The sequence below is a fragment of the Callorhinchus milii genome, unplaced genomic scaffold, assembly GCF_018977255.1.
Source record: "Callorhinchus milii isolate IMCB2004 unplaced genomic scaffold, IMCB_Cmil_1.0 Scaffold1, whole genome shotgun sequence".
Lineage (NCBI taxonomy): Eukaryota > Metazoa > Chordata > Chondrichthyes > Chimaeriformes > Callorhinchidae > Callorhinchus > Callorhinchus milii.
In genome coordinates, this window is record NW_024704742.1 from 108,925,036 (window position 1) to 108,948,042 (window position 23,007).

At 40.5% G+C, this 23,007-nt stretch overlaps 1 protein-coding gene across 2 annotated transcripts in view; it reads left to right on the plus strand.

Annotated features, from left to right (window-relative positions):
• The first annotated feature begins 1,483 nt into the window (after positions 1-1,483).
• The window catches only part of ell2 (elongation factor for RNA polymerase II 2), a 76,673-nt gene continuing 55,149 nt past the window's right edge, over positions 1,484-23,007 (plus strand). For both annotated transcript variants that reach the window (XM_007893090.2, XM_042334274.1), the window contains exons 1-2: positions 1,484-1,695; positions 18,503-18,550. In XM_007893090.2, the coding sequence (XP_007891281.1) occupies positions 1,555-1,695; positions 18,503-18,550 (189 nt within the window). In that variant the 5' untranslated portion in view covers positions 1,484-1,554. The remainder of the gene's footprint in view (positions 1,696-18,502; positions 18,551-23,007) is intronic.

The following is a 23,007-nucleotide window of genomic DNA, read 5'->3' on the forward strand; positions in this document are numbered from 1 at the left end:
TAGGTGTGTGGAGTAAGGAAACTTGCCCAAGGTTTCGCCCTCTGCCTGGAATTGAACTCAGGTCTCTCACTTGCAAAGTGAGTGCTCTAACCACTGAGCTACAGGACTCCACGATGGTGTTCCAGAGCATGGGGCTAGAGTGGCTGAAGGCCCACACACCAATGGTGGGGCGGGCGAGGTGGGGAGCATGAAGCAAGCCGGAGCCCGTTGAGTGCGAAGGTTGGTAGGGGGTTAAGGAGGTCACAGAGGTAGAGGGGGAATAAGGCCGTGGAGTGCTTTGAAGGTGAGGACCAGGATCTTTAATGGTATCCTCTGTGTGATGGGAAGCCAGTGGAGTTGGGTGAGGATGGGGGTGATAGGGTCACAGAGCCTGGTGCGGGAGAGGACACGGGCTGCAGAGTTCTGGATGATCTGCAGCCTGTGGAGGGAGGAGATGGGGAGGCCGACAAGCAGGGAGTTTGCATAGTCGAGCCTGGACGTAATGAGAGCATATACGAAAGTTTTGGCCGCCTGTGGCGTGAGACAGTGTCGGAGCCAGGCGACGCTGCGGAGGTGGGGGAAGGCAGAGCGGGTCATGGCAGGGACGTGGGGTAGAAAGGATAGTTGAGGAACAAGACGCCAGGGTTCCGGACTGGCTCAGTGAGGTGGAGTGTGCAACCACGGAGGGCGATCCTGTCAGCGCCTGAGGTGTGGAGGCGCTGACGGGAGCCAATCAGGAGAGCCTCGGTCTTGTTGAGGTTCAGCTGTAGAAAGTGAGCTCTCATCCAGGACTTGATGTCTGACAGAGATATCAAGTGTGCACAGGGCTGTCAGTCTAGACAACTGCCCACAAACTGTTAAAACGGTGCAAAATATAGTTCTGCCCTAATTGAATCAGATGTTGACGCAGGTGTGACTGTTCCTCAGTGTCACCGTCACACTCACACACAGGGTGTGAGAACGCGTGACGCGTCACACCGGCTCATTTGCATATTTTAAAAAACGTGACGTCACGGGGACTTCGGACCCAATTGCCATGGAGGACTGGTGTTGGGGGAGGGGGGGGGGAGAGTGCGCCGAGCGGCCAATCAGCATGTTTCAGAGCCCAGCCGACAGCGTGCGTCACGCACCACCCGGAAAACCCGCCCCCTTCCCTCCGTCCGCCGCGGAGATTCGGATCCGAAACAGTCACGTGCTCACGGCGACCCTCCTGCCAACGGCGCTCGGCCGTTGAGCGGCACGCGGGCGGAGTGATTGACGTGGCCACAGACCAGTCGGAGCGCGGTGGCTGGCGGACGGCCCGTGCCGTGGGCGAAGAGAATCGAAGGCGGGCCAATGGGAAGGGTCGGGAGGCGGCGAGCGGAGGCGGGATGCGGTTTCTCGGACAAGTTGGATGTCAGTCAGTCGTCAGTCGGTCAGTCGTATGCCCCACAGTTACCCTCTTCGGTCGCCCTGGCGGTTGTTGCCTCAGAGGCTCGGGGAGACAGGAGAGCGCGAGAGGGGGGCGGGTGAGGCAGAGAGAGGCGACCATGAGTGGGACGTCGGACTGATCGATGCCGGAGGGGCCAGTTCAAGATGGCGGCGGCGCTCGCTGAGGATCAACGGTACGGGCTGTCCTGTGGCAGAGCGAGTGGGGGCCCCGGCAGAGTCACCGTCTTTCACGTCAAATTGACAGAGACAGCCTTCCGAGCGCTGGAAGCCTTTCAACATTCAAAGGTGGGGGGAGCAGATTGACCTTTTATTTCTCCCCACATTGTATTCCTCATCCGCTGCTCTTATTTTCATTGGAAATCCAACAGCAAGTGGCTGCCCAGTTCATGTGTCAAGTCGGTTACTTGGACGGGTTTTTAAAAAATTTTTTTTAACACTTTTAACACTTTTTCCAAAAATAATGGGCATTTATCCTTGTTTAACGTCACAATTTATGGTTTAGATTTTATGTGGTCGGGGTGGGGAGAAAGTTATTTTTTAAAGAAGAGCCCGAGTCGCAGCTGTGACTCCTTTTTTTCGCTGAGCAATGGAGTTTTTTTTCCACAAAAAATAATTTTATTTGCTTGAAATGGTATTGAATGTATTGCTAGCGCTGTCTCTAGATCTATTTATTTTAACCAATGCACTTTTTTAAAAAAAAATCCACTCCACAGCCAACGTAATAAAACTTTTACCATCTGAGGTTTTCCTCTGAATAAAACTGGATTTGGTTGTCGATGGCGATATCTGCTGCTGCTACTCTGTATTTGAATGTTAAATTAAATATGGCTTGCCATATGTTTTTTTTTGGAGAGTATGTAACTTTCAGGATATTCACATATCTTCCAGTAGAGGTATACAAGTACATACGTGTGAAGTTAGTAGGTGGCAGTGTTGGTGTGTCATTGGATTTTTGACTTACTGTAATAAAGAGAACATTTTATGCTTTAAGTGGATGTGGCTGATTCACTTTAATAGGAGTATATCCGAGTGCATACGTACGTGACGTGTTTGGTGGTAGGGATTAGACTGGGTTGAATAGATTTTGTGTTAACTGTCTCACACAATTGCAAGAAATTACATTTACATGTCGCTGTAGTTTTAGGCTCTGTTTATGTGTCCATTAGGAAATTCTTCGAATTATGATGAGTAATGAATGTCAGATTAATCCCTGATTGGGATTTAGGAATTGAAGATTTTTTTTAAAACAAATGAATTCCTGTTATGGAGATTTTGAATTTGGGATGTGCTTACCTAGTAGTATTAATGAAATGAGGTTGACATTATCAGATGCCAGCAAGCCAGAGTAGTTTAATTTAGGTGAATACACAGTCGTCTACTTCCCTTTGCCCACCCCCTCCATACACACACACGCTACACAAAGTGGGTTTCTCTTCCTCAGTCCCCTCCCATATCTCCTACTTAGCTACATTATTTCTTGTATTTGATATAGTTGCACCATATTGATGTTAATTCTGTATGTGTAATCAATCATCATTCGTTATAGGGATTTTCAATACAACTGGAAGATGCTGCGGAACTATTCTGTTGCAGTTGCATTCATTTGTTTTTATTGAAGTAGAAAAGAAACTTGATTTTTCAAAATCAAAATTGTGTGTTTAATTTTGTAATTGTAAAAGTATCAAGATTTGTGTTAAATTGGAATAACTTAATAGTTTGTGGTTGAGCTTTAAGTAATAAGTGAATTATGAATAATTTATCTGTCTGATTATACTAGCTGCACTGACCTGTCCAGATGCCTGCCAGATCCAGGGTTAGAAATTAGTCAAGTCCATTTAAACAGAGCAGAGACCATGTCAAGCTGTCAGTCTCTTTCTTAATTTCTAAAAGACATTCTTTGGTTCATAACAAAAGAGTCACGTATGGTCTTTTAAAGGGTTGCTATGCTTTTATTTGCATTGCTTACAATCTACTTTGTTTAAACCACACTTCAAGTTGATGTTATTTGAGGCTGTTATGAGTGGTGGAGAAAAAGAACTGAAGTTCTAGTCAGCTGTGCATTGAGTAGGTAAACCTACTCAGGTATATGTTTGAAATCACTAATTATATTATATGTTGCATGCTGCAGCTATGTGCTGGCCTGTGCTGATTGGGGGTGGGGGCGGGGGTTCTCTCAGCAAACTATCTGAGTTTCGCTTTGGGGATGAAGTACTAGGTTAGTGGTTCAATTTGAGGTGGTTACGGTAAATTACAATTTAATTTAAAAGGGTGCTGTATTGCACTTGAAGATAAACTGTGGCAGTCAGCATAAAGTAAATTCTGTGTTCTGTATGTAATCAGTAAATTATCTAGTGACATTGAATTCTAATGAAGGTATATTTTTCGATTGGCCCCCTTCTGTGCATAAAATATATTTGTTGATTAGTTTAGTAAAGATTTCAGTTAGTGCAGTATTTATAACAAGTTGAGACTGCCATCTTGGTGCATTTGGCAGCACACTTATCTCAGGGTTAGAAGGTTGTGAGTTCAGATTCCTTAAGTTCAGAATTTAGCCTGATACCATTACAATACTGGGGGAGTTTTATATTGTCAGAGGGCCATCCTTTCCAATAAAACATGAAGCTATGGTCCTGTTCAGGTCAGTGTTGAAGATTGTGTGATGGGTAGAGAAGGACGTTTATCCTCTTTGTTTGGTCAACAATCCATCAGATTAATCATACCTAGTTTGCCGAACATTGTTGGTGCATTGTTTGTATACTTGATTGTAAATAGTTATGCAGCTTTTGAGTTTTGCCTTAAGGTCCTATAAATATGCAAATTGTTCTTTTATTATCCATAAGTTACTTCCTTTTTCCCTTGATTGGCTCTTGCCTCTGAATACTGTTTTCTTGGAAATATCTGGAGACTCTAGGTTGATGTTATGCTGTGATTAAACACAATTTGGCATATAAACCTTTATTCTCAGGAGTCATCTTTGCTTCTATCAGGAAAAGGTAGTTGTGTGGTGAGTAACAGAGGATGAGAGGTTTTGTTTCAGCCCCCACCTCCCCCAAACCACAAGAGGCGTGCAACTTCTATTGGCCAGCTTTATTATCAATACAGTGTGGTCATGCAAACTTGCAGTCGCGGGTTTATTTGCGAAATCGCTCTCAACCACTAAGCCGATTAGAACTGCACCGGCAATTTTCATCCCTGATAATTTTTATGCACGTCTCCAATGATTTTCATTTATTGTACTGGTCTAATCTTGTTACTGTCTGTGCAAAGTTTTGTGCAAAAACAGTGTTCTTAAATGTGATTTGTCAAATGTACAGAAATAAATGAAAACCATTTGAGATGTGCATATGCCTATATTACCTTTATTTTTTTACACGATTAACTAAGTATTTTTAAGAAAACCTAGCACTGTGGCCACCAGAACGTGTTGGTCGCCGCACACTGAGGCCACTAAAAAAATTATCTGGGTGCCATTGAATCGACACATCAATATAATGTATACTGACTGGTTTCATCTTTGATACTCCTACTTTGGTAATGCATTGTTGCATGTTTATCATCCAAACTCTTGGTAGTTGAACAATTCCCCTTTCATGAATAGCATTTAGATTATCTTGTCAACTAGTTTGGTTTGGATAACTCAGACTGGATTTAATTGGATCTAATTTGAATTTATTCTTCCTCCTGTTCATGGTTTTATTCACCCTAAATCTGAGAACTGTATATAGCAAGCAGAATGGAGTTACAAAACCCAAGAATGTGCTTGCATGTGGTGAAAGTAAAGATGGTTTTGAAATTAATGGTTTATAACATTTGTATTGTGATATGGTGGGATTAATTCAATCTAAATATGCAGTGACGACATCTGCACACTATTTTTAATGATTCTTGGATTTAATATAGCACCTTATCACATTAAAACATTGCAAAGTGCTTGTTTTTCTGTAAAGTGTGGGGATTGTGTATTTTGTAGGCAAATCCAGCAGCCAATTTGCAGATTCCCACAAACAGCCATACATAGTGATTAAATATGGAACAAATCTATATTGCTACTTGTTGTGGACAAAATCAATGCCTCCACTGGTATGATTAAATAATTAATATTATTAATAATAAGTGTTGCATTTCATATCAAGAGAACTTCTCAAAGGGCTTCAAATGGTAGCGTTAGTGTAGTAACTATATGTTGTAGGCAAAATTGATCTGATATCTTGTGCTTTATTGAACATGCAGCAGTGTTAGTGGTAATTAGCTTTGGTTAAAACAAATTCAGCTGAGTTGACAGCATTTGAGACTCTGAAATTAGCTTTCTCACTAGAAATTTATAAGGCAGTTTGGTCGAAAATGCAGAATAACTAGGTATTTTGCCATGTGTACAGAGGTTGTCAGAATATCGTGTTTTACAAGGTATTGTGAAATTCATCCTATTTATTCTTTTCGGCTTGATTCGGGTAAAAATCACTTATGTATTGCCTTAGCCACTTAACACTATCTATCATAAGTGACACAATTGTGGTTTCTGGTTTAGAGCATGGGAAGAAGGATTTACCCATTGAAATGCAACAATATTGCCACATCCTTAATAATACGTTGTGCATTGAAATAGAAAAAATACAACTTGGGAATTCCAATTTTCTGGTTTGAAAGTTATACATTAATATTTTGAATTGTTTTTGTGTTCTTGAAGAACCTCTGTAGTCAAATCTGAATTAAAATGTTGAGTGACTGTATAAAATAATCTGATGTGAATTTAATTTTTTTTAAGTTTGTCATTCTATGCTGCCTCCTACTTCTTGCCAGTTGTTCTCTGGTGATAACGGCTAGGATCTACAGTAGTTTTAGCTTACACAACATTTAGGTGTGAGCTGCAGTATTTGCAGCCTGAGCACTGACCCTAATAATAACCCTTACATTTTGTGTAGCACCTTTCACATCAGGAGGACATCTCAAAGTGCTTCACAGAATATAGTATAAAGTGGACTGTGAGTGATTATGAGTGACTGAGGAGTGTGTTTTGTGGCAAACGCGGCAGCCAGATTTGCGCCAGGCAGTGTTCCACAAACAGCCACAAATGACCAATATTATTTGGGGAAGTGTTGAATGCAAGGACACTGAGAAACTCGCTTTTTGATAATATCATGGGATCTTCAAAGTCCACCTGAACAGGCAGACAAAACCTTTGTCTAATGTCACATCCGCAGGATGGTATCTCGGGAGAGTGCAGCCACTCTCAGCACTGCAATGGAGTGTCAACCAAGAATCTGAGTTCCAAGCTGCAACGTGATGCTTGAGCCCACAACCATCTGACTCGGAGATGAGACCGCAAACAACTGAGCCAAGTTGACACATAAGAATTAGAAGTTTGAAAGGTTCTAGGGATGCACTAATGATTGCTGATATGGGAGAGATTTTTTGGTTGCTGGCATTTATGCCTTTCACTGGTAACCTTCACAAAATGATTAAGCTTTAAATTCAGTTCTCATTGTATTTGAAACTTGGGAGTTCCAGCTTCTTTTACCAAACACTATTGTATATGGATAATTGTTGACTTAAAACATTTTTAAAATTTTAATTTACAATATAATACAGCAGAGGGGGTTGGGAAGAGGACAGATGACTGAACGCAAAATCAAAGTGGTAGGTCTTCCCTGTAACATCACCCGACTCCGCCACTACCTCACCCCTCAGGCCGCTGAAACTCTTGTTCATGCCTTCATCGCCTCCAGGCTCGACTGTGCAAACTCCCTGCTTGTCGGCCTTCCCAATTCCTCCCTCCGCAGGCTGCAAATAATCCAGAACTCTGCAGCCCTTGTCCTCTCCCACACCAAACTCTGTGACCCCATCTCCCCCACTCTTGCCTGACTCCACTGGCTCTCTGTCCTTCAGAGGATCCAGTTCAAGATCCTGGTCCTCACATACAAAGCCCTCCATGGCCTCACGCCACCCTACCTATGTGACTTCCTAATCCCCTACCAACCTGCCCGTTCCCTCCGCTCAGCCGGCTCTGGCCTGCTCCATGTCCCCCGACCCACCCGCCCCACCACTGTCGGGAGAGCCTTCAACCACTCTGCCCCCAACCTCTGGAATTCCATCCTCCAGTCACTCCGCCTCACTCCCTCCTTAGCCTCGTTCAAGTCCTGCCTCAAGACCCTCCTCTTTGACCATGCCATCGGCCACCCCCTTCCCCTCCCTTACCCCCCCAACCCCAGATCGGATCTGAAATGCTGTACTCTGTCCAGCGCCTTGGGACGTCCTCCTGACGTGAAAGGCGCTATACAAATGTAATCTTTTTGTTGTAGTCTTGCAAACCTTGAACAAGGTGAGGGAGGGAGTCGGAAGGATGGAGTTCTAGACAATGGGGGTGGAAAGGCTGAGGGCCTACACGTCAACGATGGGGCAGGTGCAACAACAAAATTACATTTGTATAGCGCCTTTAATGTCGGGAAGACATATCAAGCTACTGGATAGACAGTTTCAGGTAGTTCGTGGTATATAAAGCAGATTAAAAGATGAGGATCTTGAACGCGATCTGTTGAGGGATGGGGAGCCAATGGAGCCATTACAATACAAAAACTTGTACGATATTTAAATTGAATTGTCATTTAGGAATTGAAGTATAATATTACTACTTTTACAGTAGCTATGGTAAATTGTGATTCATGTGTATATAGTGTACATTAGTTGAATATGTTTTGTAAATCCTATCTATAAGTATGTTGCATGTGCACTTTGTCATGATTATTATTAAATGAGTATAACCCTTATACCAAATAATGCAGCCATTTTATATTTGTTTTAAGTGTAGAGGCAAAGTTGACATAGATTACAGTTTGACGTTTAAGGAGTCACAGCAGGTTTACGTTCTAGGATGTGAATTACGTGCTAAGATGGTTAGCTTAAATGTCAATCCACTAATGTAAGGGATAGAAGCGTCAAGTGAAATGCTGTATTTTTGAATTAAGGTAGTGTTGAGGAAAAAAGTGGAGAGATCTTATATTAGATGCAACATGCTAAGAACTGTTTAAAGTGACACTGATCATAAAATGTTTTTTCCTATGCTGTGGTACCCTCCTGCTGCAGGTAATTAGGCCCTTCTCGTGAAGCAGGAGACGGAACAGGAGTTGTGTAGTGGTTAGAGCACTCGCCTCACAAGCGAGAGGACTTGGGTTTGATTCCCGGGCAGGGCGAAACATTAGGCAAGTTTCCTTACTCCACATGCCTCTGATTACCTAGCAGTGAGTAGGAACCCGGTTATGGTCAGCTAGCAGATCGCTTTTCCAGGGGTAATAATCCCATTAAAATAAGCATTTTAAAAAATAATAATTTGGTTGCTCAATCCATAACAGTTTGTGGGGACAATGCTGTGTGCAATTGGCAACCGCGTTTCACCCATAAAATATACAGTCAATTCACTTTTCAGTATCTTCTGTGAAGCGCTTTGAGACATCTCAAAGACATGGTAAGGCATTATATCAAATGCAAGGATTATTATAATCTTGCATGTACTATTGGAGACTGACTTAAAGTCAGATGCAGTATTAATAATCAGACAAGCAATTATTAGACTAAAGAGAGCTACTAATTTCATTTATTAGAAGCCAATGTGAGGAAACAGTTTCAAGCCAAACACTAAAAACAGAATGCTACTGTGTACAATAAAAGTGATAAATTAAGAAAGTAATACTTTGGAAGGTGTTAGGCTTATCCATTTGATATAGAACAAAAGTTTGGTTTTCCAAACAGTCTAATTAGATTAAAGGTCTCTTAGTGCACATTGAATGGTCATAGAGTCCTATAAGGTGTAGACCCTTTGCCAGCTTGTGAAACAAACTGATTTATTTTGCCCACAAAATAGTCAATTCATTTTACAGTATATTCTGTGAAACGTTTTGAGATCAGGCGCTATATAAATTTAAAGGATTATTATTGTTATGTTGCCCAGTTGTGAACAAAAAGATGGTCAATATGTTGCCTCTGTTTTCTCTCCAAAACCCTCCTCATTCAAACCTTTAGTCTTCTGATCCTATTGCATGGTGTGTTATTTGCAGTGTCCAAATAATGTAGTTACAAAATTACTTGTACAGTGGTTGTCGGTATACATATTCTTATCAATCACGGAAGTTCCCACCCTTGGAGCCTACGTGTCTAACCTGTTCAGAACCCCAAGGTCTGACTTAACATAACCTCACACCTTTGCTATTTATACTTAATGACCTGAAAGAACTTACAAGTAACTTCTAAACTTCAAACATCAATCCGTGGAGTTCACAGCTTTCATTAATCTGATTCCAGCTTTAAAAGACAATCACCACAATTTGATTTGAGAGTTTTTTTTTACTCAGTGTAAGCATCCAGAAATTTTTTTAATGTTGGGCTTAGGTTGTGGTCAGCTTGTAAAGGAATCCCTGCCAACACTGGTTTACCCTGCAATGAAAAAGCTTTCTTTCTTTCTTTGAGGCATTTATGGCTGCACTTTATCCACTGCCTTTGCTGCTTCATCAATTGCATATGTGGTTAGTCACCACCATCAAGCATAGACCAGAACATAATTGGCTTTTTAAAGTGAAAGTCTATGAAGTTCAGTGCTTGCTGTCAGCACCTATGTTTGCGTTTATATATCCACAAGCAAACTGAAACAGCATAATTTTTTTTCATGGGGGCAGACCTTCATCCGATCATCTGTACGTCTACTCTGGTTCCTGCAACTTATCGCAGTAGTCTGCAGAGGTGCAGTGCAACGATGCACATCTCCATTGTATTTTCCAGTAGAAAATTAGATGGACAAAACCTGTCCTTGTTATGTTTGAGGAGACTAGACTCCCTCCCTAATCCAGTGCTAGTCGAACTGAGATGAAATAACTTGGCACAAACCAGGGTTTGGACCTAGACATTTCTGACATTCATGGCACAATGTAAACTGCAAGAGACTTAATGTCTAGCCCCCCTTTAAGGTTCATTGTAGTTTTCGTCTCCACACGATAAAGTCTGAATTTATGTTTGAACTTCTACTATGGAAAAGTAATTAAAAGACTAAAGCAATGGTGGCTAACCAAAGACATTTTCTTGATTTAATATTTCTTTATTTATGGCCACACTATAAACATTGCCACTTAGTAGCTACTGGAAATAAAACATTTATTTTAAAACACTCACTTAGATGAGTGTGAATGTTTGGTGATGGGTCTTGCGGATGATCTTGATGGTCCGGTGGGCCACTTCCAGCCCGTTGGCAGGCCATAATTTATGGGTTGGCCATCACTGCTATAAAACTTATATTAGAAATGCTAATGTTGCATTTGGGGCAAGGTTATAGAATTTGTGAAGAATGAAATATGAATGGTAGAACGGCACCATGAGCAAGCCCACTTTATATGTAAACTTGTGCTGCAGTGATTAAGTTATCACTTGAACCTCTGGATTCAAGTGATGTATGGATATACTGTAATAGCATGATTTGTATGATGAAAGGAAGATCTGTTCGGGTCTATTTCCTAAATCGAACATAATTGACCAAAACTATTAATAAATTGCAGAGAAAAATATTGATCGTACATCCTTCATTTAAAAAGGCCAAATATTTTAATAGCTATGCCAAGCAATTACTTCAAAATTGACTAGAATATTTTTAAAAAAGGACAGTGCTATAGATACTCAGGACTTCTATGAATAAATTGAAATACAAGCAGTGAGGTTCAAATAATTATTACAATAAAAGTTTTAATCTAAAAGGCATTTCCATAATATTGGTAATACAGGTTGTCCTTTTCACCAGGGTATTTTTGTGCTGCTTTAGATGAGACACTTAAGTTGGAACTGAGTTGGTAGTATAAAATTCCTTTGACCAGACCCAGTAATGTTAACTCTGGTGATTTCAGTTCTCTGGACCAGCTGCCTTAGTGAAGTTGTAACGTGCTGCCTTTAGTAAAGAAAAGGTTTTAATTTGTGCCCACTTAAACTGGATTGAGATTTCATAAATTTATGGTATGACATTTATATTAGCAGTGATGGGATACTTTTTCTGATCAGACAGATACTAAGTGAAAGTACTCTTCCCATGCTTTTTGCTTAAAATCTGATATTCATTCCTTGTTCAATTGGAGGAAAGACTGCCATACATATGTTCACATGAAGGGAGAGATGGAAGAATAATCAGAAATCTGAGGCACATACAAAAGTGCATGTAACTAGTGTGCCTTAAACTGATCTTTTTTGGGGGGTGGGGGTAGTGGTAAGAAGCTGTTGTATCCATTGATCCTGTCTTTATCCAAGAAATACGTCTGACTGCCATAGAAATGTGGGTTTGAAATACTGTCACACCTACTTGTGATACTGTAGGACATTGAAATTGACCCTTGTTCTATTCTGGGAATGGTCTTTGCTTTGGCAGAATATTCATCTGATGCTGCTTGAGTGCTCGTCCTGCATTAACTCCATGAGTGATTCTCAGTTTGCTGTACTATCCCCCAGTGCCTTCGCCTTGCTTCCTCCCTTTCCTCCTTCAAGGCCGGTCTCAAAACCTTTCTCTTTGACCGTGCCTTCAGCTCCCCTCTCGACTCTCTTCCCCCTCCTCGCTCCCTCCCTTCCCTCCCCTCACCCTGACCATTTCCCCCTCCTCGCTCCCTCCCTTCCCTCCCCTCACCCTGACCATTTCCCCCTGCTCGGGTCATGACCCAACTGTGCAGCGCCTTGGGACGTCCTCCTGACGTGAAAGGCGCTTTATAAATGGAATCTTGTTGTTGTTGTATTATACGTTAATGCAAGCTGACAGATGAAGGGGGAAAACTAGGTCTCTGACAGGACTTGGGGTTCAAGTTAGTCTACGTACATAGATGTACAGCTAACTGTTGTGGTTTTGATAGTTTAGTATTCTCTAACTGTTACTGTTGGAAATGTATGTAGACCAGTTTATGATCAACTCAAAGCCTTCAAATCCATCATGTCCTGCTTTTTTAAAAAAAAACTGGGTAACAATATTGTGCAATCCTGGAGAGTGGTAGGATGTGGGTTTTGCATCTGCAGTTTCCTTAGTGGCATGTACCCAGCTTTGGATATGTTGTTAGGTTCGTGTGCCAAGTAGATGCTAAACACTTCCACATGGTGGAAAAGTTATGGTGCGAGTTCCCCAGGTTAACAGCTGACTTGAGAGGCATTGGTAGAGGTGTGTAGGTTGTTGTGTGTAATGACATCAAAGTGGATTAGAATTTAAAATGATACTAATGAAGAGCAATGTCTGGAAGATTCAAGAAAATGTAGCTGTAACAAATTGTTAATTTTATTAATGATAACATAAGGTCATAGATAGGTGTCAATTGGTAGCAGTCGCAGAAGGTTGTGAATTCAAGCCTAAAGCAGCAGATTACATTTATATTATTTTGGAAGGACGTCCCAAGGCATTGGATAGTTACGGGTTTGCACTCAAGCTGGAGGTTGGAATTGAGGGGTGGAGGTTAGGGTTTGTGTGGGAGGATGACCGAAGGTACGGTTAAAGAGGAAGGTTATGAGACTGGCCTTGAAGCAGGCAAGGGAGGGGGTGAGGCAGAGGGATTCCAGTATGGATTTCCGGAGCGTGGGGGCAGAAAGGTTGAAGGCTCGACCACCAATAGTGTGTCGGGCAGGGCCTGGGTCATGGAGTATGCCAGTGCCTGCGGAGGGAGCGGACAAGTTGGTATGGTGTTAATAGGTTGCACAGATGGGGAGGAGCACAACCGTAGAGGGCTTTAGAATTGAGGATTTTAAACTTGAACTTCTGAGGCATGGGGAACCGGATGGGGGCAATTGGTTCAGGGAGCTTGGTACAGAAGACCACATGAGCTGCAGAGTACATTCGTTACACTTCGCAGTAAAAATATTGTTAAGTGCTTTGAGTCGTCCTCCCAATGTGAGAGAAGCTATACCAAATGTAAGAATTATTATTTATTAAAATGTATGATGAGTGTTTTCTTATTGCTTGAGAAAAAATAACCACAACCAGCTTTGACGAAAAGCTTATGTGGATTTATGAAAAACATACTCCTTTCACCTCCTGCCATCTTGCATTGTTTTATGCCCTTTTTAAACCAGTGCTCCTTTCTTTCCAAGACTCCCAATCTGCTGCTGTTTTCCCCCTATAAATGCAGCTGATCATTCCTATGATTTTTTAAAAAAATCTGCATTTATTTCTTACAATCCACGACATTAAATTTAATTGGAATATTCATCCTGCAAAATAAACATTCCTGTCCTGCGAGTACCACTGATTTTGACTTGTCAGATGGTACTGTGGATCATAGGTTTTGTTAAGAAAAATTACAGTACTCTAATATTCTTTAAATACAGGCAGTAAAGACTGTAAGCTCCAAACTCAATTATTTTTATATAATTCTTAACCAGATCTCAGTCAACTGCCCAGGTGACATTTTATAATGCTTATGGCTATCACAGTTGGCCCTTCATAGTTTTACATAAAGGTCACAATAGAAATTATTTGCTTGACGTCCCCACTTGACTTGCACTGTACGTACACAGTGTTCTGTTCAGATATCTTCGTTTCTACATGGCAAAAGGCCTAGATTGTGAGGTCAACTTACACTTTGACTATTTTGTTAAAGTGAAAATGCAAATTAATTTTTTTGTGTGAATCCATCTGGCTTTCACATTCTTCTGGGTCAGAGACACCTAATTCAAGCTATTATAATTTACACCATTGAATGCTACTTTGAATTATACAAGGGGTACTAATCATTTATAATATTTATTTACAATATATCAGTGGTTCTCATCATATCAAATCTCAATGTGTCATTTAGTTGAGAGCTGCCGCCAAAGCCTTTGCTTAGCCTTTTCAACTTATTTTTGGTTTGCTATATTGTTTAGCAGGAATTTTTTTTGAACGCTAACCTGGTGTGAAGAGCACTACATAAATGCAAGGTGTTGTCTGCTAGTTCTGCACATTGTCAGTTTACAGAGAATAACTAAAGTAAGGGACAGCACTGGTAGGCTCTTCCAACTATGAATGTTTGTATATTTAACTATATATGCTTTGTATATATTTCAGTACAGAACTCTATTGAATTATTTTTCTACTTGCATGTAGTTTTTAATAACTTCATTTGACTTTTTCAAGTTTCTATAGAACATTTCTATTCAGGGTTGAAGCTGTATTGAACAATTTTACATATTATGTATAAAGTATTCAAGTTTATAAACATGTTAATTACTATATATAATCCTAATATGTAGTACTTTCTATGCTGAACTTTTTTGGTTCCAGAGATGTACCAACTTATGAAATGCAGAATTTTGTTTTTTGTTTATTTTTTTTGGTCAACCGGTTGTCTTAACACATGTGGAAACCTATCACCGTGCTTAAGAGTAATCAAACCAAACTGTGATTTCCATGCATCCCACCTACATATGGAAATTCCAGAGATAGATTGTTGGAATGTAATGTGCACTCTCCCTGGAGGGATGCAGGCTGCTTACCTAATTCCAGAAAGAATTAGGCACAAGTTGGCAAGAGCCAAGGCTTGGGGTACTGCTGGAGTCTAACCAGCTAAAACTGTATAGCGTGCCATTGATAGCACTGTATGCAAGCTTTTCCACTGCTTGTCCATCTAGGACCACCTACCTATTAGGGATTTGGCTTGCAGGGTTAACAGGAGCTGAGTGGGAGGATTCCCTGCCTGCAGTGGCTGGTCTGCCCTTCCAAGACCTGCCGATGAGTTAAACTGGCTGTGCTGTCATCAGCAGTGCCCTGGAGTACTGCGGATGCACCTGGCTCAGAAACCGGAATGCCACAGAAGGTTGGCTCGATTCTGACATTCAGTTGCCAAACGTGTCACCTTCGGTTCCAAGGAGACTCCACTTACTGATCCCCCAAGGAGTATCGTTATTAGCTTGTTTGACATCCGACAAGCATGGGTTTGAGTCCTCACTAGGTGGATGGTAGATTCCAGGAACGCCCTGTGAGATTGCCGGTGTGTAGCACAGCTTTAATCCTTACATTTGATATAGCGCTTTTCATGTCTTCTAGACGTCTCAAAGTGCTTCACAGAATAGACAATAAAGTGAATTGACTGGATATTTGTGGGCGAAATGCGGCAGCCAATTGCACACAGCAGTGTCCCACAAACAGTTGTGGATTGAAATGACCAATTTATTTTTATTTTGAGGGATTATTATCAGCCATGTGGAGTAAGGAAACTTGCCCAAGGTTTCATCCTGCCAGGAATCAAATCCAGGTCTCTCGCTTGCAAAGCGAATGCTCTAACCACTGAGCTACAGGACTCTAGAGCTCAGCAATAACTAATTTAATTTTTTAAGTTAGGCTTGCAATGAATCCTTTGACATGAAGAGCAAATGCTTTGAGCCCTCTTAAATATATTGAAGGTACCAAACTACCCAGCATTATTTAATAACACCCATATGTTCAGAGCCAAATGAAAAGAGCAGTTCAGATTTAAAAAATGCATTGTTTATATTTTCTCCATACAAAATACTTGCCACCAAACTTGTATTACTGTATAAAATGGGATCTTGACACTGGTGTTGGAGTTTTATTCATAAGTTAATGTATTTTTTTTTAAAAAGAGCCCTTCTCATATAGGTTGATTCAGATGAACACAATTATTTGTGGCTTGTTTTGCATTTTAGAATTGAAGGTCAGTTAGGGGTGCATCGTAGGTTCACCAGAATATTATCAGGCTTAAAGGGGTTAAGTTACGAGGAACGTCTGCGTAAACTTGGATTGTATTCCTTTGCGTTTAGAAGGTTGGGAGGCGATTTGATTGAGGTATTTAAGATGATAGAGAGATTCAATAGGGTGGATACGGAGAAGCTTATTTCCTCTGGTGGGGGAATCCAAAACAGGGGGTATAGTCTTAAAGTTAGAACCAGCCCATTTAAGAGTGAAATCAGGAAGCATTTTTTCACTCAAAGGGTGGTAGATATCTGGAATTCTCCGCCAAAAGGCTCTGGATGCTTGGTCCATCCACATCTTCAAGGGTGAGGTTGATAGATTTTTGGGAGATCAGGGTATTAAGAGATATGGGGAGAAAGTGGGAAATTGTAATTGAAAGGATTAGTTGAGGTACAGATCAGCCATGATCTAATTAAATAGTGGAACAGGCTCGAAGGGCCAAATGGCCTCCTCCTGTTCCTACGTTCCCATCTGTCAAAGTTAACCTTTAGAAGTTAATAATAATGGCTTTATTTTCAAAAGTCATAATTATTTGATTCTTAATGCGTTCTGTGTATATCAAGTCCATATATACTACTGTAATATAATTTTAATCAGAAATACATGTTGAATATTGTAGTATATTTTCACTTATAGAAATGCACATTGAATACTGTGAACAGAAAAGAAAGGCTTTGTACAGAATGTTAGATAGTGCCGAGGGGAAAGAAAATGGGGTCTCCTTAAAGCTGAACTGTTTCCAAGATGACGTGTTTGGCAAAGCAATGTCAGAATCGAGCCTAACCTATGGTGGTCTTGGTATCGAATTCCTGAGCAGTAAGGGTCTGTCATACACCAGAGGGACTGCTGATCACAGCATAGTTAGCACGTCTCATCGGCAGCACTTGAAAAGGCAGAACAATCAATCACTGGGGGCCTGGATGCTTCCCACTCAGATCCTCAATGCACACTCTGGGGTTCCCAAGCCTTGGCTGTTGTCAATCTGTGCCTAATACTCTCAGCAATTAGGTAAGCTGGATGTGTCCCTCCAATAAATATCTTGGGAATTTTCATGTATAGGGGATTCATGGGATACTGCTTGGTTGGTATACTCTTAAGCATGGTGATGAGTTTCTGCGAGTAACAGACATATTGCTGACCAAAAAATCGTGAAGCTAATCACTTTTCTTCTGTTTGGAAATGTGGAAGTATATTCTCTTGTGCACATGCATATTGAAGTATAGCAGACTAATAAATGCAATATGGCATTTGATTTAACGGATAGTTGGCTAGCAAATTACAAGGTGGTTGCACCTTTGTTACAAAATACAGTCTTGCTACACTTCACAGTAAATTCCTGTGAAGCACTGTGAGACGTTTTAATGGTGTGGTTAGGCACTTTATCAAATGCAAAGATTATTATAAATTGCAAACTGAGTTATGATTCGCTTAAAGTATGGTGAATCTGTATGGATTTCTGAAGGACTATGGCAGCATTTTAGATTTGGAAGTAAAATTTTAATTGGAATAGATGTACAAATTTACATTTTACGATTGCTTTTGAAAATCTACAGAATACCTTTTGAGAATTTAATTCTGTAGTTTGGTAAATACTTTCAGGTATTTAGGAAAATTCAACTATTGATGTAGTTAATGTTTCAAAGTGTTTCATACGATTTCCTGTAAATTGTAGTGATTGTATTTTGTAAGCAAGTATAGCAGTCAATTTCCAAGTCCCGAGATGGGGCTGGAACTTCCAAACATCTGATTCTGAGACGAGACTGCTTCCAACTGAGCCACGCTGTCATCTAATGCAATTTACAATTCAATAAATATCTTACCAAGATCCAATGTGGAGTCCTGTAGCTCAGTGGTTAGAGCACTCACTTTGCAAGCGAGAGACCTGAGTTCAATTCCAGGCAGGTCAGGGCGAAACCTTGGGCAAGTTTCCTTACTCCACACGCCTAATAATAATCCCTCCAAAACCAAAAACAATAATAAATTGGTCATTTTCAATCTACGACTGTTTGTGGGACATTGCTGTGCGCAATTGGCTGCCGCGTTCGCCCACAAATATACAGTCAATTCACTTTACAGTGTGTTCTGTGAAGCGCTTTGGGACGTCCTCCTGACGTGAAAAGCGCTATATCAAATGCAAGGATTATTATTATTATTATTATAATGTTTGTGTCACAGTAAATGGTGTTAAAGTGAAAGTCTGTAATCAAGTTTTTAATTGAAATCAGTTGTCTAAGGGTTATGTAACAACTTTCCTATATGTAGTGTATGTGTGTGTATATATATATATATAGACACATACACACACGCGATTTGATGTCAAATAAGCTATTCTAAAGTTAGTTTGAAAATTCTATATAATAACTTCTATATAAAATTGTTTCTTATCCTATAACTGATTATTGCCCTTTTTATTTACAGAATTCATCCACATCTCAACCAACAATTCAATTCCAGGGTCTCCAAGGCGTAAGTAAAACCATTTTTAGATAATAATAAGACGACAAAAATTTGTTTAAAATGTTTGAGCAATAAACAGGTTGGAAAATGAGAGTTGAGCTCCGACTTTGCTTTTTGATGACTTGCTGTACCCGTTGCAGCTACGCTTGCAACCAGTTTAATTTAATCGGCTTTCTGTTTTTCATTTGGCATTTTTATTAGTCCTTGAAAGGCTAGATCTTTGCTTCTTAGCTATCTTTATCCCTTAAGATTAAGAAAATGTACTATTGAACTGGTTAGCATCCCTTGTTCATGTATTGCTCCCAGCGAGAGCGCCCCCAGCGGCAGCCCCCCCCCCCCCCCCCCCGGCGTGTGCAAATATGTGAACAAGGGATGCTAACGAGTTCAGTAACACATTTTCTTAATCTTAAGGGATAAAGATACCTAAGAAGCGAAGATCAAACCTTTCAAGGGCAAATAAAAATGCCACATGAAAGAGAGAAGGCCAATTAAATTAAACTGGTTGCAAGGGTAGTTGCAACGGGTACAGCTAGTTAATAATAATAATAATCCTTGGATTTGATCTTTGATATCTTTGAGATGTCTCAAAGCGCTTCACAGAATATACTGTGAAGTGGATTGACTGTACATTTTGTGTTGCGCACAGCAGTGTTCCAGAAACAGTCGTGGATTGAGTGACCAATTTATTTTTGAAAGAATTATTACCCCCGGAAAAAAATCGGCAATCGACCAACAACTGGATTCCTATTTACTGCTACATTTCGCCCTGCTGGGAATCGAGCCCATGTCTTGCTTGCCAGGCGAGTGCTCTAACCACTAAGCTATAGGGCTCCACCCTTAAGCAAGGTGATGCGTTTCCGCATGTCTCGGACACCCTGCTGACCAAATTCCGTACATATTTTCAATAGTGCCATGGGGTCTTTAAGCTTCACCTGAACGGGTAGATGGGATCTCTGTTTAACGTCTCATCTGATGACTAAAAGAGAACACGCTAAATAGCTCTACAGTATTTTGAAAATTTGCAGTCTGTGCCATTTTGGATTGTTTTAAAATAGAAAAACTGCAAAACCTGGAAGTTTCCCAGTTGACAAACCCAAGATACCTATTGGTTTGCAGGCTATTAACTTGCAATTGCAAAATCTATGCCTATTCCCGTAAATATTGTCGTTTCAGGTGTGAGGAATGGTGAGTTAGGAGTGCAGTACAAGGAGCAATTGTATTCATTGTTTGTCTTACTGGTCTTGTTTGGCACACTGGTTATTTCTCTGAACACCATTTGCTCAGATGCTTAAATTACTGTTACTGGAGAAAGTAAATTGTACAATCGAATTTTACTCTATTTTAATGTTATTTTGACCATTGGCATCAATCGTTGAACTTTTAAGATTAAAGTTTTTTGTTTTACTGTAACCTGAGCTTTGATTTAGTATTCTACATCATCCAAAAAAAACTATTTCAGCCTGCTTCAGTTGAGAAATTTATAGCACTTCATGTTTATTTAACAAATTAATCCAGCCACATCTTCCAATTTTCCAATATCCTGGCCAGTAATCCTCCAAATTAAATGATGATTCACCTCTTGGCTGTTTGTGGGATCTTGCTGGCATAAAGGGATGCTTTGGTTGCCTACAAAAACAGTGGTTATACCTGACAGTAATTATAGAGGAGCCTTATTTGAACATGGTGTTTCGGATCCATAAATTCCTAAATTCTCTCCAGTGAAGTGTAATAGTAGGATTTGCTGTACATGCACGTAGACAACCTTCTTGCTTTCTGCGCATATTCGCGCACTAAACGATTTCCAGTTCATTGGGTCACCACCAAAATCACTTGCTGTTTTATGTGCAAGGAAGGAAGTGACATTGGTTACCTGATGAACCAGAAGATGTTTTTTTTTAAAAGTGTGGAAAACTATAAACAACTGACTTCCAGATCATTTGATCCTTTCCAATGTCACTTCCTCCTTTGCACTTGATCTAGAAATGAGCCATTTAAGCACAAAAAGCCAGTTAAGCAGTGAATGGATTTGGACAATGCAGCCATATTGTAAGCAATTTTGTGCTAAAGTGAAACGCCCTTTAGTGGGGCTGCTCTGTACTTGTTGAACTTTGTGACATTTTAGTAAATGGAAGATCTTTTGTAAATGAAAGATTTTTTAAAATTTAATTTGATATGGCTATGCATCATCTTGTTTTGGTCAACTGGGTGTGTGACACAAGTGAAAAACCATCACAGTGCTGAAGAGTATCCAAACCAAACTGAGATTTCCATGTATCCCAGCTACACATGGAATTCCCTGAGATAGATTGTTGGAATGGAATGTGCACTCTCTCCCTGGAGGGACGCATCCTGCTTACCTAATACCGGAAAGGATTAGGCACAGGTTGGGGACCCCAGAGTTTTGGAGTCCAGCCAGCTACAACTGCATAACTTGCCATTGATATCGCTGTCTGGCAAGCTTTCCCGCTGCTTGTCCAGCTTGGACAGAGCAGGCAATATTTTCGAGGTGGAAAAATTGTACCATTTTGTTTTGTGCATCTCGTAATTACTCATATTGTCTGAAAAAAGTTGCTCACTTTGACTTCTCCATTTGCTTCCAGTCACCAAATTTCATGGATCCTTACCCTTTAATGCCTAAATGTGAAATGGTTGTGCTTGAATGTGCCAATTTTCTGTTTGGAAAGACTTCTATAATATCCTCCATTCTCCTCAATTTAATCAGAAGTAAAGTTTAAATATGTCCTAATTTCTTGCTGAATGTATTACAAAGAATATTATCTTATGTATGAAAAGTGTGGTTGGCATGTGTGATGACAATGGAAATCAAAGAGCTCATTATTTATACATGCTTTCTTATGTATTGTAAGTGGTGCAAAAGATGGCAGTGCACCAAGCTGAAATAGTGTATGTCGAATGTTGATACAATAGTGCATACAAATACTGTTTTGCACCATGGGTATTTGCAAGCACATTGTGCTTTGTACTGTCAGTAAAAGATGTTCCCTATATTTATAGAATTCAGAAAATGACCTATTGTATTTGGAATCTACAAATCTATTGATATTTTGAAAATTGACAAACTGATGTGTTTGAATATCGGTTTGGGATGTAATTTAGCCTGGATTAGAAGACCTTCTCAATTTCTTTAATTGAATAGTTGAAAGAAGCACCTTGTGATCCATCACCATAGACCCTCTCTGTGAGCTTTTCCTTTCCCAGAAATGGACTGAGGTTAAAAGTGTGATCCTGTTAAAGCCCCTAATGGACTATTGTGATTGTTTTAAAGCAGAGTTGCCAAATGCTATACCTGCAACTGTAAACTAATCTTTTTAGATTAAATATTTACATGATGGCAGGGGGGTGAGTAGTACAGTGGGCCAGATACTGCCCTTTCACCAAAGTGAGTTCAAAGCTACTGATAGGCTTAAAAAAGGAGGGAGGGGCTTTGAAGATTTACAAGTGGAGTGCCTCAGAGGTTTATACAGACAATAACAACTTACATGTATATAGCTCCCTTCATGCAGAGTAGCAACTCGGAGCCCTTAGCAGTGGAGGAACCTGATGTGGAACTGGAGGGAGGGAGGCGGTAACCGTAACATAGCGCCCTTCACGTTTGGGAGGAGGCTGTCCTGTTGCCACCAATGCATCACTAACCCCAGAGATTACCCCAGAGTAAATTTATCTTGTATTGTCTTAACACAAAGCAAATTGAAGCTACCTGATAAAATTGTTAGAGCTGTTACGATAGTTGGAGGCCCATTTAGCTTTGTAAACTACTTGAGTTTTGCTCTCGTAGTTTCGTAACCTCAATTCTTTTTAACATTCTGAGTACTTTAATAGGAAACAGAAGGTTCTGGGTTCACATCTTTTGGGGGGTTGAGGGAAGGAACATTGGAATAGGAGTAGGCCATTCAGCCCCTCGAGCCTGTTCTGCCATTCTATAAGATCTTAGCTGATCTGTACCTCAACTTGCCAATTATCTGCCTTTGCTCCATATCCCTTGATACCCTTACCTAACAAAAATCTATCGGCCTCAGTCTTGAAAATTTGAATTGATCCAGCATCCACAGCCTTTTGGGGAGCGAGTTCCAGATTTCCACTACACTTTGTGTGAAAAAGTGCTTCCTGATTTATCTTAAATGACCTGGCTCTAATTTTAAGTTTATGTCCCCTTGTTCTACATTCCCCTACCAGAGGAAATAGTATCTTCGTATCTACTACCGTATCGAATCTTTTTATCATTTTAACAAGGGTTGTGGCTCAGCAATGAGATGCAAGGGAAATCACCTTTTATCCTTCAAAGGCGAAGTCTTAATATGAAAGGGTGGGCGGCAGTAGTGGGCTGCCATTTTTAAAAAAATGAATGCCATTCAATAAAGTTGTGTGGTATACTATTACATTTTAAGAGTAATTTTAAGTCTATCAAAGTCTTCTATTAAAGAAAGAAATATTCCTTGACGACCTGC